Here is a 23,113-nt window from a genome sequence, read left to right as displayed (position 1 = left end):
TGGATGATTTAAGGACAGCAAAAAGAGTAGAGAGATGACTTCTGCCCAATTTTCCTCACCTCCCACCTATTCCTATTCCAGAAGAAATACTGATCAGTCTTGAAGACTCAGACATCATTTCTATAATATATAAAACCATTTTAAAGTCCCTTCCTTTTAAAGATCCCAGAGTACAGTGGAAAAAGGATCTCTTACACAACATCAAAGAAAAGGAGTGGAAGGCAGCCATGTACAGAATTCACTCAAGCTCCATATGTGCAAAACATTAAAATTATTTAACTTAAAATCTTTTATCAAGCACATCTGTCTCATTTAAAATTGTCCAAAACGTTTCCAGGGCAAGATCCAATCTGCAAATATTGCAATCAAGTTCCAGCCTCACTAGGCCACATGTTTTGGGCGTGCACCAAATTATCATCATTCTGGACAAAAAATCTTTAAATGCCTTTCAGACAGCCTTGGTGTCGCAATCCCTCCTAATCCATTAACAGCTGGGTTTGGTGTACTCCCAGATAAGCTTAAAGCGTAAAAGAACAAACTGTGATTGCCTTTACTTCACTGCTAGCACGTAGACTTGTCTTGCTCAACTGGAAGAATCCTAACCCACCTTTTTTAAGTCAGTGGGTAACTGATGTTATATGCTATTTGAAATTGGCAAAAATCAAATTCTCACTTAGATGATCTATTGAAAACTTTATAAAAACCTGGCAGGATCTAATCAATAACATTTTAGAATAAGCACTTATACTGGGGAAAAGAATTCTCTTCCCTCTTTTCTACTCTTAAAGTTTTACTCTGGCTGTTGGCCTTCCTCTCTTTCTTATGGGTGGGGGTTGAATTGAATTTAGTTTAGTTAAGTTTGACTTGTTTGTATGGAACGTTACATGCTTTTAATAAATTCAATAACAGATAAAAAAAAAAGATGGCTTCTAGCAGGAAGAAGAAGAGTAGGAAGGCCAAGAAAGGAGTGGAAAGGTATGGTGACGGAGGAAACGAGAGACAGAAGAACAAGGGGAAGAAACCTGGAGGAAGTGACATAAGATAGAGAGAAGAGGAGGAAGCTTTATACAAAGAATGTAGTGTTGAAAATGACGGAAGTGCGGCTAACTAACTAACTTGCCTATAACATAACATTCTTAACCACACGTAATACAATTCAGAGTTGTAGGAGATGGATCCTATCCTGGAAGCAATGGATGCAATGCAGGAATCATCCCCAGACTGGGTGGAAGTTTATCGCAGGACCCACTCAGACACATGCTGTTGTAAATATTCTTATTTCTTTATCACATTTTTTCACTTGTTTTTTGGATGAACAGGGGATTGAATTACAATAATCCTTCGCTATATCGCGCTTCGCCTTTCGCGGCTTCACTCCATCGCGGATTTTATATGTAAGCATATTTAAATATATATCGCGGATTTTTTGCTGGTTCGCGGATTTCTGCGGACAATGGGTCTTTTAATTTCTGGTACATGCTTCCTCCGTTGGTTTGCCCAGTTGATTTCATACAAGGGACGCTATTGGCAGATGGCTGAGAAGCTACCCAACTTACTTTTCTCTCACTCTTGCGCTGACTTTCTCTGATCCTGACGTAGGGGCATTGAGCAGGGGGGCTGTTCGCACACCTAGACGATACGGACGCTCGTCTAAAAATGCTGAAAGATTATCTTTGCATTGCTACCTTCTGTGCAGCTGCTTCCTGAAGCGACATGCTGCACGGTGCTTCGCATACTTAAAAGCTCGAAGGGCACGTATTGATTTTTGCTTGCTTGTTTTTCTCTGTCTCTCTCTCTCTCTCTCTCTTTCTGTGCTCTTGACGGAGGGGGTGTGAGCTGCCGCCTTCAACAGCTTTGTGCCGCAGTGCTTCGCATACTTAAAAGCCAAACAGCCCTATTGATTTGTTTGCTTTCCTCTGTCTTTATGACAGTCTCTCTCTCTGTCGCGCACTCCTTTGAAGAGGAAGATATGTTTGCATTCTTTTAATTGTGAGACAGAACTGTCATCTCTGCCTTGTCATGGAGCACAGTTTAAACTTTTGAAAAAGAGACAAATGTTTGTTTGCAGTGTTTGAATAACGTTCCTGTCTCTCTACAACCTCCTGTGTTTCTGCGCAAATCTGTGACCCAAGCATGACAATATAAAAATAACCATATAAACATATGGTTTCTACTTCGCGGATTTTCTTATTTCGCGGGTGGCTCTGGAACGCAACCCCCGCGATGGAGGAGGGATTACTGTATTGTATATTTAGTGTTCTTTAACAATTATTGCGCTTTTACCTTTTTGGAATGGAAATTAAAAAAAGGAATTATATGACAAAAAAAAGACTTTCTAGTAAAACTCAGTACTTTCTTAAAAACTTTGGTAGTGCAGATTGCAGTTCAGTTTCCACATTCAATTCACTCTATGACCCTTTGCTCTGACTGAAAAAAAAAAATGTACTGTAAGCAATTATATTGTATCTTATCTTACACATTGTTCTGGATAAATGTGTTGGCCAACTAAACAATAATAAAGTTCATTTTGTATCATTTTCTTAACACTCAATATGGTAGTTTAATTTAGTTCCTCTCAAAATGTATTTATTTATTTATTATTTATCCTGCCTTTTGTATGTTAAACCCAAAGGGGCCAGACCTCCTAATGCTGAAGGTGAGTTGGCTGCCTGTAGGGGCCTATTTAAATGCCAGGCAGCCTCTCATAGGTGCTCTTCTTGGTTCAACTCAACTTTTGATTTGCCCTTTTTAAATATTTGCAAGTCTTTCTGATCTTTATGACCTTTTTTGTATCATCTACTTTAAAATTTTTTGCCACTGTTTTCATGTTTTTGATTTTGGCATTATGGATTTGGTTTTTAGTTTTAGTTGGTTTGCCTTACCTTCTTCCTTTTTTTCATCCTTTACACTTTTGAACATATAATTAATTAATAGTTTTTTTTTCTGGAGCCAGGGGTTTTATGGTTTCCTTTCTCTCATTTTTAGAATTTATAAGCTGTGGCTCTTTTCAGGGTTGCAGGCTGCAGGCCTATACTTGAGTTTTAGGGCCAGGCCTATTAGATGCTTTGATACCTACCTTGAGTTTTAGGTCTGTTCAGGAGTTTTAGGAATATTTTTGGGTTTCAATGCCCAGGCGTCACAATATACACTTTCCAAAATTCACCATTGAAACTGGAATTTTAAAAAATTCAAATATTTGTAATGTGAGCTCTATTTGACCTATCACAACATAAATGTAACTTTCCCAACAAATATTCTGCTCACCATTACTGCACTAGATGGAATTCTGTTTGAGACATTGCGGGCTTGTTGTTTTTATAGATGCACCTGCCAGTGGCTCTGAAGCCACTCATTTATTCGATGGAATGCCAGCTCACCTCCCTTCCTAATGCAACCTTTCAGTCCTGTCACATAGCACTCTCTTCAAAGTTCTTGTCTTCAGCAACCTCTTCCAACTCCTTGAAACAATATACAACAATGGTGTGATGATCTTCTCTTATGCTATGGTTGCTGCAAGATGGCGCAGCAGGGGATGTTGATGCTGTGCTCTCATGTGGTGCAGCAAATGTATTAAAACCTGCACTTTTGGGTGGTGATCTGATGATTGTAAATGAGCAGGCAAATGTTCCTCAGTGGAGATGCAGATGTACCAGTCTCTGGGCTGTTTTCCTTCATTGAACTGACATTGCAAGCAACATTCTAGGTTCAGAAGTCAGCTTTGAGACTCTTCCTTCATTTCTGCCCTGTAACACATATGCAAACTGTCTAGTCATTTGCCTGCACAGTTTTACCACTGATATTGCTTAACATAATTCAACTGAGGTCAGTGACATCTCGACTTGACACACTTTTTCCTAGCTCCACAAGACTGTGTCACACATCTACTGACATCTGTATACTGAGGCCTATGGACCTTAGCAGATCGGGAAGCGTTGGTGGAGCTGCAGACGTAACAGTCTCTTGGCTGTTTTCTCCCCTGTACTGATGCTGTACAACTTCACTCAAGATTCCAGGATCTCATATTTCTAGCAGCTCCTCAGAAGAGTCAAGCAGGTCTACTTCAGTCTCTGTGGTACTCAGCAATTTGTAAAATTAGATGACAGGTCTCATTTTTGTCTAACTCCTGACCCAAATGTAGCACCAACACAGATTACTAGAATGGATCCTTTGCTTTTTACGTGGCTCACATACTGTAAATGGATGCTGTTTGCGAGACTGCAGGCTTATTGTTTTTCTAGGCACACCTGCCACTGGCTCTGAAGCTGTTCTTTTGCATAGTGGAATGCCATCTCACACTATGGGTGACTCATCCCTGGTTGATGCAACTTGTCAGCACCATTATCTTAATACATAATTCGCCTGCCTCCTCACTCACTCACTCACGTCCGAAGCCTTCTGCGCAGCTGCCCGAAAAACCTTACGAGACAGACATCCAACCCCAACATCGCGGCAGGTGGCGGATTTACAGCCGCGAAAATTCAAAGAGAAAGGCGACTTCGATTAAAGCTCTAGAGGCCTGAAAGGCGATTTCGACTACAGCTCGAGGCCTAATTACGCATTCTGATTCAATTACGCATTCATTCAATACACCTATATCAGGTTTGTGGTGCTTATACTTATTACTATTCCATATTGTACTGGAACATTCATCATTCAATATTATACTATAGGCCTGGAAAATTCATCAACTAACAGTACAAGCCTGTACAGTAATGAGTAAAGCGGACTACAATCATTACAAAACAACTTCTTTGTTACTTATCATTTGTTCTTCATACACTGCTGACACAAACTCGTGCCCGTTTCATCTTACGTTGTTGAAATGGGCTCTTTGTCTAGTAGTATCATACAGTAATCCCTCCTCCATCGCGGGGGTTGCGTTCCAGAGCCACCCGCGAAATAAGAAAATCCGCGAAGTAGAAACCATATGTTTATATGGTTATTTTTATATTGTCATGCTTGGGTCACAGATTTGCGCAGAAACACAGGAGGTTGTAGAGAGACAGGAACGTTATTCAAACACTGCAAACAAACATTTGTCTCTTTTTCAAAAGTTTAAACTGTGCTCCATGACAAGACAGAGATGACAGTTCTGTCTCACAATTAAAAGAATGCAAACATATCTTCCTCTTCAAAGGAAACAGAGAGGAAAGCAAACAAATCAATAGGGCTGTTTGGCTTTTAAGTATGCGACGCACCGTGGCACAAAGCTGTTGAAGGCGGCAGCTCACACCCCCTCCGTCAGGAGCAGGGAGAGAGAGACAGAGAAAAACAAACAGTCAAAAATCAATACGTGCCCTTTGAGCTTTTAAGTATGTGAAGCACCGTGCAGCATGTCGCTTCACGAAGCAGCTGCACACAGAAGGTAGCAACGTGAAGATAATCTTTCAGCATTTTTAGACGAGCGTCCGTATCGTCTAGGTGTGCGAACAGCCCCCCCTGCTCACACCCCCTACGTCAGGATCAGAGAAAGTCAGCGCAAGAGAGACAGAGAAAAGTAAGTTGGGTAGCTTCTCAGCCATCTGCCAATAGCGTCCTTTGTATGAAATCAACTGGGCAAACCAACTGAGGAAGCATGTACCAGAAATTAAAAGACCCATTGTCCTCAGAAATCCGCGAACCAGCAAAAAATCCGCGATATATATTTAAATATGCTTACATATAAAATCCGCGATAGAGTGAAGCCGCGAAAGGCGAAGCGCGATATAGCGAGGGATCACTGTATTTCAAATAAATCAGTTCACTGAGAGATAAGCTGTTTCACGTGAACAGAAAAACAAAACAAATTTGCATTTTAACATTTAGAAGACAGGATGGGATGGAAAGCTTATTATTACATGTGCATCTCGTGAGAATTTGGGGTTGGTTATTTTTAGTAAGAACAGGCTTAATGTCCTCTATTAAAATTAGTGCAGCTAGGTAAAGAATATTTATTTTTTAATGTATTTACATTAGACGAATGGAGTGTATTTTTTCTGGTTTTAAACAATTACGTTTATAACAGGGGTTATTATGCGAATGTGCTGTTGGATAGGAATAGCTGGAAACTATATACCAGCACAATAAAGTTTCTACTTCTATTGTGGGAAAATTCCAGTTGCTGGAAAAATCTCTTTAAACACTCTTTAAAAGTGTTCCAGATTTCTGGGGCAAGACAGGTACAAAACAATGGAAAAAACATCATTACGTTTAATTGATGCTTTAGACAATAAATTCTGAGTATTGTGTAGTTATCCTATAGTTTTTCATGAAGAATATTTTTTCTGTATTTCCCCCTACATTCCAGGGTGTTAAATGGTCCCATCTTAAATGTTTCTAATTCTTTGGGGCTATATGGAGACTTAGAAATATTTTCTTTTCATAAAACCAGCAGTAGGATATAATCATAACCTAAATAAAAATGTCACATCAAAAATATTTTGAACATTATGTCAAGAGTATAACAGAGGCTGTTAAAAACTGGAAGCAGAAATTGTGGCCATGAAGGTGATTAATAGGCTGCTTTTGAAAGCCCTGTGAATTTACAGTCTAACAAGACATCACTCATGAATTTGATGGATGAGCAAGTGAAGGGCACTCTGGCGATTTCAACGTTTCAGAACTTGTCCCATATTGATGTTTCCACACAGTATGGCTTTGTTCTGAAGAGAAAAAAAAAATCAGCCAAGGGTTATTCATTGCCTGAAAAATTGTAATGGAAAGGGGCTTGGAATTTACCACGGCATTTTATTCATAATTGTTTTCAGTTGGGGAAAATGTATTTTCTGATTTTTAAACTGACTTTATTCACTCATTCACTTTTGATCTTTGAAGGTAAATATTGTAATTTTATTTGAATATTATTTTATTTGAGTAAATTCCAGGCTGTGCATTGTAACTTTGCCTGCACTTGAGTCAGGGCTTTTTCCACCGCTGGAATGACATTAGACATCCTCAGGAGGATTTAAAAATGAATCATAGGGTTGTAAAAACATACATGTGGTGCTGCACATGGCTATGGCCTTTCACACTTTATAAACAACAATTGGGATCAGGATTTTTTTTAACTCCTGTCCTTTTTTTAACCTTTTCTGTAGTTTAAAGATTCTATTCAGGTTCTGTGGTTTTATTTCTTCAGACATTGTTTGTGTTTTTGAAAGACTTATGTCTTGAAACATTGACAGAAAATGTTTAACATTTTTCCCCAAGAGCAGGCAAGGTTAGCGATTAAAAAAATATCTCTGGCCACAAATGGACTATAAATGTTTCAAGTTTTAATTCACAGTGAACTGAAAGTGAATTCGGTGTATTATTAATTCATAAATCAAAATAATAGCTTTGTTAAAAAGTGTGGATAGGAGATAAATTTATGTTCAGTAAGGGATATGCGCCATCTGTAAAGAAGAGAACTTACTACTCAAGTGTTGTCCAAATGGTGTATCAAAGCTGTTGTGTTACTGTCTTTCCAGCCATAAATGGAGGGCAAGCTTGCTAGGATAAAAGGCTTGTCCAAAACACCCAGAAGGCTTATGTACTCAGTATACACAAGAAGAATGCAACATTTCCTATTACTGCTTACCACAGGCTATATGTAAGAATAATATGATCCTGTATAATTCCACATTCTAGTAATATGCACACACACATTTTACACTGATACTTTTTTTAAAAGCCAATTACTTTCATTAAAAAGTGCAGTGAATGTCAAAACTCAAAATAAAATAAAGAGTAGAAACATATTTAAACATTGAGTGCATAAATTAGTGTGCTTCTCTGTGTTATGTGCAATAGTCACATAATGAACCTTATAAACATATGGTGTTATGACGGTGTTGTAAGTGTCCGAGATGAAGAACAGGGTTAGGGTTAGAGGAGCGCATCAGGGATGGAGGATAGTGTGGAAGGACAGACAAGGCAAGGACGACAGCTGGACAAGGAAATGGCTTCCAGCGGAAGTCAGAGGCCAAGTGCCCTTTCATCCCCCATACAACAGGTGGCAGTGGTCCTCCCATGATATCCCAGTTTGGAGACCCACAGGGATGCATGGGAATTGGAGTCTGGAAGTATAACCTTGTTGGGGTCCCTGAGTGCCGTTAGAGGGTGCTGTTGGGGGAGGACCTCTCTGGTTGACATACGATCTAGAAGTGTTTCCAAGGGGACACACTGTTGCACTGGAAGAATTCCCGGGTCCGGCTTAAAAAGAAACCTGCCGGCTCACATCGGGAAGTCAGACTTGGGAGGCAGCAGGCGACACTCTTAGAGAAAGAAATTGATTGAATTGTGTATTGCTCTTTGCACAAGTGATTATTGCAAGGGTGGTTTGGTTTAATAAATAACTTTTATTTAAACACAGAATCGTGTTGGGAAATACTGTGTCTGAGGCTTTGGGCTTAGTGGTGCTGCCTGGTGACTACAGTGCAATGGTCAGAGCAGCCACCTCATGGATCCAATTTTCTGAATTTGACTTCCACATCCAGTTGTTGCTTATGCAGAGTATGGCCATTCTCAATGTGTCCATGTTGCATTTTCTTCCAGGTGGTCTTATGTTCCATTCCAAGCTCCAAAGACATGCACATTAGGTTAATTGTTGACTCTAAATTGTGAGTGCACCCTGCAAATGGACTGATGCTCAGCCCATGGATTACATGACCCAAAATCAAATTAAGTGAGTATGAGAATGTTACAAAAAGCTTCAGAGAAATATAGTAAATTAAACAGTAAGAATTGTATTTAACTCATTTATTAGAAAGTGGGAGGTTAGTCCTAGACCTTATTAAGATCATGCTAGTTCTCCAACAGTGAGCAACATTGCAAGAAGAACATGGAAAAGGAATGTAATTATGAAGCCAGTATTAAACTGGAATAGCTGGTGTGGAAGGAGATCTCCTAGGAAGATAGGAATAGTTCAATCAATCAGTCTTTATTCAGTCACAGATAAGTACATGGATTCTATGTTGCAAGGCAGAAGAGCACAGTTCTCCTTTTTTCGATTGGCTTTTGATCATTTTCGTCCCTCCCCCTTCCCCTTACTTATCAATAAGCATAATATGTTTACCTATGCATTTCATTTTATATTGCGCAAATCAGCCAACTGTTTCTGTTTTGTGTACGTTTCAAAGGGGCCCCCAAATTTCCTGTGTCTAACAGATGTGTTCCTAGAAAAGGAAGTTACCCTAGTTCAGTTTACTTTACCTTGTTTTACAACAGGCACCTGTATTATACAATAAATCTTTTACTATAGCAGAACAGCATTTAACTCTTCATAGCTTTCAAGTACAGTGGTACCTTGAGATACGAGTGCCCCAATGTACGAGTTTTTTGAGATACGAGCCTTCACTAGGTCGATTTTTTGCCTTGAGTTACAAGCCAAAATTCGAAATACGAGCCATCAAAGAGCTTGTTGCCGCACATTCCGAGGAATTGACTACGGAGGAGTTGATGGAACTACAGATGCGGCAACATATGGTGACAATTTCAGGTGGTATCAGAAAGATGTGATGGCGATTGTGACAGACCAAGCATCTGCGTACCATTGTTTGATTCAATTTTTATGACTTTGAAAGGAATGTGAACATGCGCATTTCACTAGTGTAGAAGAAGAATGTTCTCCTCAGCACCATGTATTTTGTGTGTTTAGTAAATTAGAATCTTTATAATAACTATTTTGTAACTTGCCAGTGAGAGACGCTTTGGCTTATGAACTAACAAAAATATGTTATTCCAGGGTTCAGGAGAAATAGTGTCCAGATGAATAAAATGTAAGCTGTTTCTTGTTTTTCCCTTTCTCAGAGTGAATGTTTCAGGGACAAGGTCACAAGGCTGCAGAAAGTACATGAAGTTTATGCAAGGCGTCTCTCCTGCGCTTAGCTTCCAAAACACAGATAATGCTTAGCTCAACAGACATATTGTTTAACTTTACTGTTTTGATAAGGATGTTCTTTCTGTCTTATTAATCATGAGATGCTGAAGTATAAAAAACCCCTCCTGGCTTTTGATCGGGGTTCAATTGAGCTTTGCGGCAATAAGTTATACTCTTTTGAATCTCTACTTACTGTGACTCCAAATTAATAAACAGGAGAATTTAGAAAATATTATCTGTCTGCCTTCCAGTGTGCCTTTTTCGTCCACACTAGTCATCAGCAAAAGAGGGAGAGATATAATTAATTATGTAATGTTCATGTTAGAGATGTCTGCACATGTACCGGGAAAATTCTGCTACGGTCCACCACCATTATCATGCAAAATATGCCGCTGATCCTAGACTGTGATAAGCTGCCAATTACAGTACATTGACAAGAGCTCTGAAATGTGCATGATGCAACATTTGCAAATGGTTTGTGGATGGATGAAACCCCACTTTGTCTTTCTTCTTGGACAATGTTAAATTTGCAGAAAGCAGCACAATTCATTACTGATTACATTAACTACCTTAAAAATTATGTGTGTTGATTTTACTGCAAGAAAACTCACTTTCCTATGATTTTATATCACTTTGATATGAGATTGATTGATACAACACTGATGCTACTGCCAGTCTCTTCTGTTATGTTGTTATAAGTGTTTATAAATCTTTGCTTATCTAATGCAAGTGGTCTTTCTTGTTTCAGACGATGAAAGGGGCCTTCCTGTCTCTCCAGCAGAACAGCAGTTCTGGCAGTGACTTCTTTAAATTCTACTGAATGAGACAGTAGTTTCCTGGAAGAATTACCAAGCTGTCTTTCAAGCTATTAAGTTGTTTTGGAAACTCTGCCATTCTTCTACTGATTCTAAAATAATGCCTGGCTTGCAAAGAGCTTTATTTGTGCAACACTGAGCTTCAGCAGCACAACAATGCACATGCACTCAATACAGTATTTAAATCACTTTGTGGGAACACTCTGTGTAATATAAACTGCTGATCCCTGTGATGGACTAGGTCTTGTCACACCCACAGCCTGGACTGCAGTAAATAGTTTTGTAAATTGATTCGTTATGTAGCCATGCAGTTAAAGTTGATGCAACATTGATGGGTAATTTGGCCCTTTTAATCATTAAAATATAAAGTTATTAGTTTCAAAAGATCGCTTTCTCTGTCAATTAAGGTATTTTATTTATATTCTTTGTAATGTGTGTGGAAGCAGTTCCTCTGTTCAATAAATTATTAACAATATTTAAATGTCATGTTATAATACAGCACCACCTTTCTTAAATATTTTTTTCCACATATTTTATGGTCATATTAAAATATTAACAAATGAAGTCACAGTACATATACTGTAAAATTATAGTACCTAAATCAGTTCCTCTGCTCAGAACTTCTGTGTTTTATCATTGCCGATCTCATAAAAATGCCAAATTATATTTGAAAAAGAGATGTCCGAGTATTACTTGAGAGTCTCCATCTTTTCAGCACAAGACTGCTGTCACATACAACTTCTAAGTAGAACCGAACAGTCACAAAAATAAAAACCCATTGTAAGTGCAGGATGTAATTAATTAAAGATGTCCACAATAGGCCATGGTTAGCGGTTACCGAGGTAGCCATTCCTGGTCTTCTACAGGACATTAATGGGCCCACTACAGTAGTATGTTTAAGCAATGATCAAAGAACAAGCAAGCATGAGCAATCTGGTAAAGACAAGGTTTGAACCTATGGATATATTTTGGGAAGATTACATTCAGTTAAATGATTGGTGATATAAAACAAAAGAAGAAGAGCAGGAGGGAGTTCAAAGCAGCTTCACAAATACTTTCAGGATCAAGAGGGACAGTTAAGAGTGGCTGAATAAAGATGCTTAGTAATGAATTACATGTGCGGGTGATCTTCTTATATAATACGCTACCATGGCGGTCTGCTTGTCTGTCCAGGATTTTAAATCACCTGTAGCTCACAAACTGTTTGACCTATCGACCTAAAATCTGGTACACATATACTACATGACGTCTACTATCTGCTTTAGGGGTGATGATTGACCTCAAAGGTCAACCCAGGAAGGTCAAGGTCAAAAATCAAATAAACTGTAGCCTGAAATGTGGTACACATACAAAACGCTGAAAGTCTGCACCACAGCTTTATATTAAAAGCAAAGAGTTTTGGAATTATTACTCTTTTTATTTTATTTTATTGTAGAATCAACTCTTAGTAGTGGTCAGCAGGCTGGCCGTGCAGTGCATGCATATGGGCGCCGTTCTCAACCCTACCACCTTTGCTGTCACTTCCTCTATCTCTTCATAATCATTCTTGAGGCAGATTGAAGACTTAAGTCCCAGATTAAGTGAAAAATTAACGAAACTGTACTAAGCAAATGCAACACAAAAACTTACGTAATCAGTTTTAACATGAAAAGATGCCGATGAAAGAAGAGAAGAAGCGGGCCACTAGGGTGGAGAAGAGAAAAGCTGCTCAGGAAGCAACAAGTGCATCAACCTCTGAGCAAATGAATGATAAACGTACATAGAAAGAAAGTCAAGTGTATTCACTGCACGTTGTTGTGCAGTGCGCCGTTACTGGTTTTAACATAATTTGTATCAAGGTTAGGGAACAATACTCATTCTGATTTCAGTGTGGAATGGAATAGCCATGCTGTCCATTGAACTGCTCTCATACGGCAAATGCTTCAGAGCCTTTCCTCATGGTTCAGAAACAGTTTCATCCCAAGAACTATAAACGCACTCAATCAGTCCATCAAGTGCTCCTTGTAGAACTGTTTGTACTTATAAGTACAATTACCTCACTGTAAACTTGCGATACAGTTATGGTATTGCACAACCTGAGCCACTTTATAAAGTGTGTATTTACATATGATGACGATATCATTTTTAAGATGAAATGCAGCAAAATATGTTATAATTATACAGATAAAACTTTAACTTCATTTAAATTATCTATATTTTTAATAATTAAACGTGAGGATACGGTGTTGCTGCGCTAGCAAGGAGTTGGGACTCCATTCACGGATTGTTCCTGCCTTGTGCTGTATTCTTGCTGGGACTGGTGCGACACTGGATGGATAATAATTTAACATGTACTACGAAGATATTTCAATGTTCCTTAAAAGTTTTGAAGAATTGGCATTCTAAGCTTACAGATGGCTTAACGTCTATTACAGAGCTGATCGTGTGGCGATTGGGTATTTGGAGAAAGAAAAGTAAGGACAGGAATTGGGGGTTAATATGTTTGAAAGAGACAGTACTGGTGCAATAAATTATTTCATTGAAGGTCGCGCATGGTGCAGCAAGCATCCTGCGTGAGGCATGAACAATCACTGCGCCACTGTGTTCCCATGTTTAATAACATGCTTTAACTTCTATCATCATGAAAATGATATCAAGTATACATCTCAGTATTTAAATTATTCAGAGAGCTGTAATATCATGAATGTAATGGATTCTGTGTCTTGTCGGAGGAAGAGAAAGCCCAGAAGCACGTAGTGATTCACACACATAGAGAACATAGAAGATCAAATACAAAACAAAGCAGTTAACATGCTACTTTAGTTATGATGGGATTTGAAAAACTAGTAAATTAAACAATTTTAAGATGAAGTTTATGATGCTCTACTTGAATGACAAAATATGTGATTAAAGTGGAAATTTAGACATTAAAGTTGACATTTCGTGCTTTTTTCCCACTGTGCGCTTTTTTTTTTCTCTGTGCCCTAATAAGCTTTCATATGACACTCCGACGGTGACACTCCTACGGTGGGCTACAACTCGCCTTTTCACGGCGACGTTGATATCTGGCAACTTCTTTTTTATTTCGGGCACTGTGCGACTTTGTGAACTTGAGCTTTCGAGTTTCTCCGACACTCTATGTCACTCAATCAACTTCCTTTTGTTGTTTATACCACTGTTTAAACCAACAAATAGTATGTTTGCCTCCACTTGATATTCGCTGAAATTCTTCTATTTCCCCCCATGCTTTTGCCATTGCCTTTTCACAAAACGATGAGCTTAAGGACTATTTATATTGATTTGCATATTCAAAGAGGCGCAATTCTGGGAGGAGGCGGGGCAGGACAGCAGGTACGTGTACGTGCGTTACTTTTCACGCTGACTGGGATTTATATAGTGGAAGAACGTGGAAGTTGGCATTTACACAGATTTATGCATTTGGATTTTTTGTGCGTAAGCTCATTTCCACTTTTGTCCGTATGCCATGTTATAGTGTGAATTCTTCGCATGGCATTATGCATGAGGCCCCTGGAGAGCTACTGTGGCTGCAAGTTTTCATTCTAATCCTTTTCTTAATTAGTGACCAGTTTTTGCTGCTAATTAATTATTTCCCTTTATTGTAATTGACTTTTCTTGAGACTCTGACTGCTGAATTGATTCTTTTTTCCTTAAATGGCACCTAAACATAAATTTGATGTGAAGTGTGCCAACAGATGAGCAACTAATTTGGGGCCACAAACTCCAACCTTCATTCAGTTTCTAAATTTGAAGCCAATTCTCGTTGCTAATTAACTCCGTTATTTAATTCCATGGCGCTCATTCTGCTATGGCAGACATCTCCAAAACTTGATTTTCTTTTTTTCTGTTTTGTGGACCTGAGCAGATCAAAATTACTGAGGCCTTCACCTTTCTTTATTTTCAGTTATTGTGTGATGGACACAGGTTGTTGTTTATGTGTTGGTACATTTTGTGTCTTAATATTGTTTGGTTGCTAATTAAGGAAAAATATAATTAAGGGGCTTGAGTTAAGATGTGCATCAATTAAAATATAATTTTCAGTGGTGGTACGATGTGAATAGAATCAAGGAGATTAATTTAAAAGTGCATGCATTTCCAGAAATAATGTCTTGGATCTTTTCTCGTTTACTGACAATAAAATCATTAGAGATGAGTGATACACTGACCTTCCCTTCAATATGGCTCTGAATATACTGTAGACTCCAATAAAGAACATATTGGCAACTTTCCTAAAATATTCTGAGATGCTAATTAAAAATACTATTTTGTAAATATTGTTTGTGTAGTACAGTTTATAGGGGATTTTTCTTTTCTATGCAATGGAGATTAAAGAAGCAGCATTCTTCCAGACTGATTTCAGAGATGGACCTGCTCCATTGTTTCACACGTCATCTCTACACTGCTGGACACTTGACATGAAAGTTTGGTTTGTATAGTTGGATGACTATACAGGGAGTGGGTGGATAGGCATCTAGGCCTCACTCTGCTCAATGATTTTTTTTTCTCCATCTCCAGTTTTTTGTGTCCATCTTCTTCATTCTCACAAATTCTTTAATTTGTTATGCTGTATACTTACTATTGGCAGCTTCTCATTCCACAGACTTCATATATTGATTGTGATATTAAACACATTACATCGCTCATTTGTCCATTGCAGTGTCACAGGGAGCCAGATCTTATTCTGGCTCAACCCTGAAGGGAATGCCAATCATCTGAGGGGCACACTTGTGTATTGTCCTGCACTCATTCACATGGGGCAATAGTAGAGTTGCCAATTAAATGTGTTTAAAAAAGAAAATGATCAAACTTCAACATGTGGCCTATGTACATTTCTTTGATGTTTTTTTATTGTTTTTACCGTTACATTTTGTAGTTGGATTGTTTCCGTTTTAGTGCTAGTACCATTGTTCAGTGATGGTATCATCATATGCACTGCAGTTGTCATGTTGCTGCTTCATGAGTGTTTTTGCCATGAGTGCCATTTTATAAAAAGCATGTGGTAAATATCAGCCTCGAATCAGAACATTTAGACTGCCAGGCAGAGAATAATGCCATTTTGAAAAAAAAAATGGAAAGAAATAAATATATCCTTGGCTTAAATTTGCCTTAAGAATTTCTCATCATTTGAGCAGTGATGTAATAAATTAGGAGCGTGTGCTGTAAGCTGGCAGACTAACTGGACTGAGTCAAGCACTTGCAGAACTGTGTATAATACCAAGTAGATAGAAAATAAACATGAGAACTTAAACACTAAGTTGGCATTACCATTCACTTTTTCAATTCCTGACATGCTTCAGTGGCTCTCTTGAATGTTTTACACCAGCTTCAAATTCTCTCACTATGAAGCGGCTTCCCTTGAATTCTGACCCTGACAAATGTACTTCACAGACTCTTTTGCTCCCCCTATTGCAATACTCTGTAGGAAATAAAACACTTAGGAGCAGGATTTTAAAGAGAACTGAAATTTTCAAAATAGGTCTTGGTTTGAGAAAATTGTGTTTGACTGACTAGCAGAGAATTGCATAGTTTGTGATAAACAATTCAGAACTTACCCATATAAGGTTTAGTTCCTGCCATTGACGTAGCCGTCTCAGAGTCTTTGAGCACAGTAGCAATGTTGAAATCAGTAATATGAACGTGACCTGGTAAAACACACAACAGATTGGTCTCATTAGTTAATTAGTTATTACTGACTCTATCATGAAAAGAAATACCTGCACTATCAATCTGTTTGCAATACGATTCAACCTTATTGCCTGTCAGTGATTGCTACTTGTTTTGTCTGATGAATTTTTTACATTTTGCATGATTATATCTCTATTTGTTTATTCTTAATTGAAAAAAAAAATATATATATATATATATAAAATGATATACATTTTTAAAATGTCATTGCTTTATTTATGAATTTGTGTTAGCTCCATTATTTCATTGTGTACAATATCAACAATTTATTACACTTTGCACTGTACCCTTCTCTGTCAATCTAGGTAAATATTTATTATACTGCATACAACCAAGGTGGTACAGAATAGGAATTCCGACTCATCAAGGCCAGAGAGATTATTTTAAAAGCACCCTAAAGGATGGAGAGTTCTTCTCCTAGCGTTGAAAGAGGGGAATCCCTGGGGGATCACAGGCTCTATGACTGTAGGGTGTACCTATTAAGAGAGTCATTCAAGACCAACCTTGTGGAAGGGCTATTTTGCACCACAAGATGAAGCCTAAGGTGATCCCCAGGCCACTAGATCACAGGAAACCTATCACATACACAAAAGTGCCTAACCTTCCAACAGAGACAGAGAGAAAGAGAGAGAAATGGCATGAAGCTGCCATGTCAAGCAACAAAAGACAGGCTGCATTGGGTTAAATGACACCTCACTACACAAAGCACAGGAAGCACTCTAGAAACAGCCTTGCACTTTAGAAAGCCTATCAGGGTACAGAGGTTATGTTCCTCCAAGGATTGATAGCTGCCACTAAGAGCCAGTTGTCAATAATTGCTTGGGGCACTTCTGTCTCTGTAGTGATCCTATGGCCTGACTTGAATGGAACCCTGGAATGAGGTTTAAATTCTGGTTTGGTCATTACTACAGTATGTTAAGTCAATAGTTAGGACTTGTCATGGATAAAAGGCCATGCACAATGACAGGAGAAATGACAGAAGTGCAGAAAATGAGTTGGGAAGAGGGAGGGAATACACTGGGGGTACTGGGAAAATGGGTAAGTCAGTCACTCTAACACATGGGTTGACAAACCAGAACAGTTAAGCCTGTTATGGTGGCAGGTTTACTTTTTGCTTTTGCCTATTCGTTTTCTACTTTACAGTATTCCATATTGGTTGATATGTAACCAACATCAATATAATGTACATGTGTTTCCACTGCAATTCCCATTTTCAGTTTCAGACACAAGCAAAGTGCTGTAGGCCACTTGTAGTACAGTGAAGTCTATGTGTCCTGACAGTGACAAGAATAAGTGTCTGTGCTATTAGAGCTGTAATTACTGTGGTCCTTTGCAAGGAAATTGCAGCCTTCTGTGTTACTGAATCTATTTATTCCCAAAGTGGAGTGTTAAAATATTAAGAGGAAAGTAATTTTTCACCCACCCTACCACTAGAGTGATTTTTGTAAAGTTCAGAATACAACTCAACGCCACACGTTTATGATGGTGCGTATGTATGTACTGTAGATGTAGGAGTGTCATCAGCTTGGGGCAGGATATGGAATTATTATTCTTTAAGTGCAGACTGTACAAGACAGAGACTGCTCAATAGAGATATGCATCCTTTTGATTGACTGATATAAACCAGTTGTCCTTTAGGGTGGCCCAAATTGCATCTCTCAATGTGAAACAGGGGTTAATTAAATTTAGACTTATGTTATATACAAGCAATACATTCCTAAACTTTATTGATCATTCTGGACAAATATTTAAAACTAGTCATTTAGCCCGTTACAATAACGGGCGCTAGAACAGTAGTGCATAAACATTAGTAGGAACAGTCTATATTAAATGGCAAGGGACTTTGACCTCATTCTTTTTGTTGGTCGTATTTTTCTTTCTTTCAGCCTTTCTTTTGTTGATGTTTACTTGCTGAGCTGACCGTTCTTCGTGGGCTGCCGCCGTGTATTGTGTATCTTTAATTTTCTGTGAAAGTAATACTGTCTTGTACGGCTCTGTTCAATAAGGGCGCGTAGATAATTTAGTTCAAATGGCTCTGGAATATGTGAAGATTTTTATTCATGCGCGCCTGTATTCGCTGCGCCCAATTGAGGTCGTCCTTTTGAGGCTCACCTTTTTGTGCGCGCCCTTATTGAAGGATACCGTCTTGTACGTCTGCTGGCTTGTACGTCCGTAATATACCTTTAATTTTCTCTGGCGGTAATACAGGCATGCGCGTCAGTAATATGCCTTTAATCTCCTCTGACAGTAATACTGGCTTGTATGTGGCTGTAATATGCGTCACTGTATTGTGTACCTTTCATTTCCTCTCGCAGTAATACTGGTTTGTATTTCCGTAAAACGCCTCTAACTTTCTCTGACAGTAATATCGCGCATAGCACCGTGCCCCGAGCATGCGCCCTTCACCAGAAGACACCCACACACGGACACCTGGACGCACATTGGGATTTTATATATATAGATACCTGAAGAAGTCTCGCATCGAGGTAATTGAGTGGTTTACTGTGTTAACGTCCTGCAAATACTGCTGTTAGATTAATATTGCTTGGTGTTCAATGAGTCCCATAAAGTTAGTTTCTATAAGCAGAGGCTTGGAGTGAGTGCTATATGACAGCAGTTTGCTATTACTGACTACACATCTACATGTGGTGCAGAGAATATGAAAGTCTGATTTTGAAAAAGTGGGTCTAAGTGTGGATCCAATATACTGCAGGCAAAGAGCAGAATGGAGGTGTGCTAGCTGTGTTGGTCTCAAGAGGCCTGCTTTGATGGAAGAGCAGCCTCCTGTCTTGGTTAGTCTAGAAGTGCAGTTTGGCTAAAGCCGCAGAACTCTATTACTGGTGTGTGCCCTACAAATTCATATTATGGATTAATGATTTGGATTTCTGGGTAGTAAGATTTCTTTCTACTTTTAAAAGTAAAATATTACAGCTTTCTATTTAATGTAGTTTCAGATAGAACTATTAAACTAGAATTTAGCATCTCAAAAAGTACTCTTATTCCAGGACACCTTCATCATACATTTCATCATTGCCAATTTCTCCGAAGGATCTATAGGTATATCAGACAACAGATGTTCATGGAAGTTGGATGTTTAATATTTCTAGATCCAATGATTTTGTACAAGTTTGTAGCAGAACAGCCTATATGTTAGTGTGCCGTGGGTGACACATTAGACTGAAGCTGTTCATAGGTTAATAAATGCATTTAAACATGGACTGAGGTGAGGAAGTATACGTAGACAACCTTACCCAAAAATCTACCTTGTTTCATTTGCAGTATATTTATTTCTAAAGGCCACTAACTGAAGACAAATGTGAACCAATATGTTTATCATAACATACAGCTTTATTTTAGTTTATTTCAGTGTGTTGTACTCATACATTCTGTTCAACTGTTGAATCTGAAAACCCGTCCTAGGGTGCATTACCCACTTTTTGTTAATCCACTTGGCATTTTAATTAAAAATGTGCCTATTATTGTGTAAGGTATGTTCTACCATTGGAGTCACATTGTAAAGAACAAGCGCATCTATTGATGGCTCTTAGTACTTCATATCAGAAATAAAAGGTGAAAGTTCAAGTCAGACTTTGACAAAAACATGATGGTATCATCTAAGGATTTCAGGTCTGCTACCAGGGCATTTGCATATTTCAAATCAGAAATAAAAGGTGAAAGTTCAAGTCAGAGTTTGCCAAAAACATGATGGCATCATCTAAGGATTTCAGCTCTGCTACCAGAGCACTTGTATGCAATATCAAAAATAAAGATATGGTAGAACTCTCAAAAAAGTTACCATTTTCTGGGTGATTTATTAACTTTACACGTGGCTGATCACCACTTCAGATATAATAAGGCCCATTTGCTGCTAATACATAATATTGGCAATAATGCATCACTCTACTTGGCAAAGGACAGTAAGCAAGGACATTTTAGAACATCTGCTTGGATAGTTAATCCAGCTCTTCAAAAGTCACTGATAGTGTTGATCCAGCAGAACCCTTAAATAGTGAAACACGTGCTCAAAGAAACCATCTGAAATTAAGGTGAAGTGTACTTAAGACCAAAGCCTAGAAGCACTTCCAATGGGTTGTAGGAACCAGCAACAAACAACCAAGTCATGTATTTGAGGAAGAAACATTAGTAAGTGTTAAAATATATATCTGGATGAGATGTTGTGATCACTTTTAGCTAAGCAAATGAGCTTAATGGATTAAATGGTCTTCTCTGGTTTGTCACACTTCTCCTGTTCTTATATGTATGCTCATAATAAGAAGATAATAAAGACTCAATTAGGCAGCCACTATTATAAAGAGGGTGGCACAGTGGATAGCACCATTCTTCCCTTCATTGTATGAATATATTTGATGCAATCTTATGGAAAAGGGACCTGATCTAATTGTCACTGTATGGTGCACAAGATCTGTGCATGAGGCATCAGTCTATCACAGGGCTCATTCGTGCATACACCCATTAAGTTACTGAATAACCTAACATGAATTGTGTATCTCTGCATCATGAGAAGAGAGCCAGTGGGCCTGGTGAAGGAAAATGCAAAGAAGGGGAAAACGTGCAAACTTCACTGGAGTTACAAGGCATCACAATGAGGCCCAACTCCACAATTAATACAGAATAAAATACTGCAGAAATATAATACCAAACACTTGCACATTTCCACTGGTGTATCGTAATGAGGTTACTTGTATTGAAAAGTGCACATGAGTGTGTATTTAATAATTAACTATAAGTAAATGTGAGTATCAAGATAACACAAAGGCAATTCAATTATAGAACTCTTGACTGTTTAAATTCCACCTATACACTAGCATCTCCACTTTTGTAAAGCACTGAATAAATTCCTTTTTGAGCCTTTAGTTAACTTTCTTTCTTTAAACTGCAGGCCTGGCAGTCTGATGTTCTCTAATTAAAGATCAAGTGATGCTTTTTTTTTTTTTAAATAGCATTTTATCTTAGAGTCATTTGATCTTTGATCCACAGGCTGGATTTTCACAAAAGCAGAACATTTTGCATAACTGATCATTTTTTTTCTCCTTTTGCCGAGACTCAAACTTAATTAATTGATGGGATAAATATTAATGATAAAGTGCTCTCTTTTTAAAATAAGTCAACTAAAAGCAATGCATAAACGTTGATTGTAATTATATACAGAAGTTACAATAAATTTCATTTTTAGCTAAACTGTTAAGTAGCGAAGGTAAACAACTGTAAAATGTAAAATGGTAAAGTACTGTTTCAGTAACACCAAAGTTACGATATTTGCATAAGAAACGTCCCCTTTTACAATATTATTCCTGGTGAACCATATACCTTTGAACAGGAGGGAAAAAAACTTAGTTAGCAGACTTATTTTTCCCTGCATGCTGAAGGTTTTTTGAGGTTATGGAAGCTGCTTTGTGGTGGGTTGTATTCGATAAGCTGACACACCTGTAGGACACCATACACCACAAAAGCAAACTTTACTTCTTCACCAGACAATGTGCCGTAACTTCCTTAAACATTGAATTGTTTTCAACGTGTATAATTGAATGATACATGTTTGCTATTGGTTGTTCTTACTTTACTGATGCAAACTGCGTACTGGGGTTTGATCCTGACAGTACTTTCTAATGGTTTATTGATTGGCATATTTATTACTAGGGGGCTCCGCACCCTGCTCGCTTTACTCACCCACCACTGAGTTTTGTTTACCAGATATACAATTTAAAGAGATTGTTTCATGGGAATTGTTACACATGCATTATTTTCACTTTTACTTTAAATCTTTGTAAAAACAATACTTGTCCCGGGCGTGGTTACATCTCTTTCTCGCAGGATGTATAATCCTGCTCGCATTGTGAGGGGGGGGGGGGCTGAACGCATGCTAAGGAGATGCTGTCGGATCAGCTGCTGTCTTTCTGTTCCTGCTGCTGGCGAGCTGCGTGTTCTGCTTGTTGCGCAGCACATCCATCGTTTAAAAGCCTGTACAGCAGCTGTCCTTTTGCCACTTCGCGTCTCTGCCGCTTGCGTTGTGAAGGGGGGGTGGGGGCTTAACACACGCTAAGGAGAAGTGGTCGGATCATCTGCTGGTGAGCTGCATGTTCTGCTTGTCGCTTGTCGTTGTTTTAAGAGCCAGGAGCACATGAAGTGTGTCTGCCAAAAGCAATCCAACAACTGCTAGGTTAGATGTCCGTGAACTTGTTTTAAATGTTGTCTCACTGCCTTGTCTCGTGTGACGTTAAAGTGTCTCTCGCAGGATGTAAAATTATCTTCCAAGAAGATCACGTCTCGTCTCCCTAGTCTCCATCCCAAGATTTTTTTTTTATAATAGAGAGATTTCTGGTTATGGTTAAACATTCCCTTCTGTTGGAATGTGTTGTAAAGAAAAAACAGTTTTTTACTACAAAGATATACCGTAAACCTAAAAATATTATCACCTTATTTATTACGGTAAAATTCGAGCAATCCAGCTGCCACTTTTTTATCGTAAAAATAACATTTTTATAGACCTAAAAATATTGTCACCTTTCTTTTTTATGGTAAAATTCTGGCAACCCAGCTGCCAGTACTTTACTGTAAATTTAACATTATTTTTTTTTTCAGTGTACATTCATCTTTGATTAAAGCATTCTTTCATTTGAAGGAAATTTTACCCAAAGATATTTAGTCTCACAAACACAAAAATATAAAAATGTATTATACCATGTTCAAAGTTCAGACTAATTCTGTGAAATCCATTTTTACCTACAAGAAGTTTGCTAACATGAATATGAAATACTTT

At 38.3% G+C, this 23,113-nt stretch overlaps 1 protein-coding gene across 1 annotated transcript in view; it reads right to left on the bottom strand.

Moving 5' to 3' along the window:
* LOC114652772 (serine/threonine-protein kinase 32B-like) overlaps positions 1 to 23,113 on the bottom strand; it is a 323,284-nt gene that overhangs the window by 45,606 nt on the left and 254,565 nt on the right. The window contains exon 6 of the mRNA XM_028803089.2: positions 16,203 to 16,292. Within this exon, the coding sequence (XP_028658922.2) occupies positions 16,203 to 16,292 (90 nt within the window). The remainder of the gene's footprint in view (positions 1 to 16,202; positions 16,293 to 23,113) is intronic.

The sequence above is a fragment of the Erpetoichthys calabaricus genome, chromosome 5 (assembly GCF_900747795.2).
Source record: "Erpetoichthys calabaricus chromosome 5, fErpCal1.3, whole genome shotgun sequence".
In the NCBI taxonomy this organism is placed as follows: Eukaryota; Metazoa; Chordata; class Cladistia; order Polypteriformes; family Polypteridae; genus Erpetoichthys; species Erpetoichthys calabaricus.
Note: the sequence above shows the minus strand (reverse complement) of the source record. Positions and strands in the feature narration are given on the sequence as shown.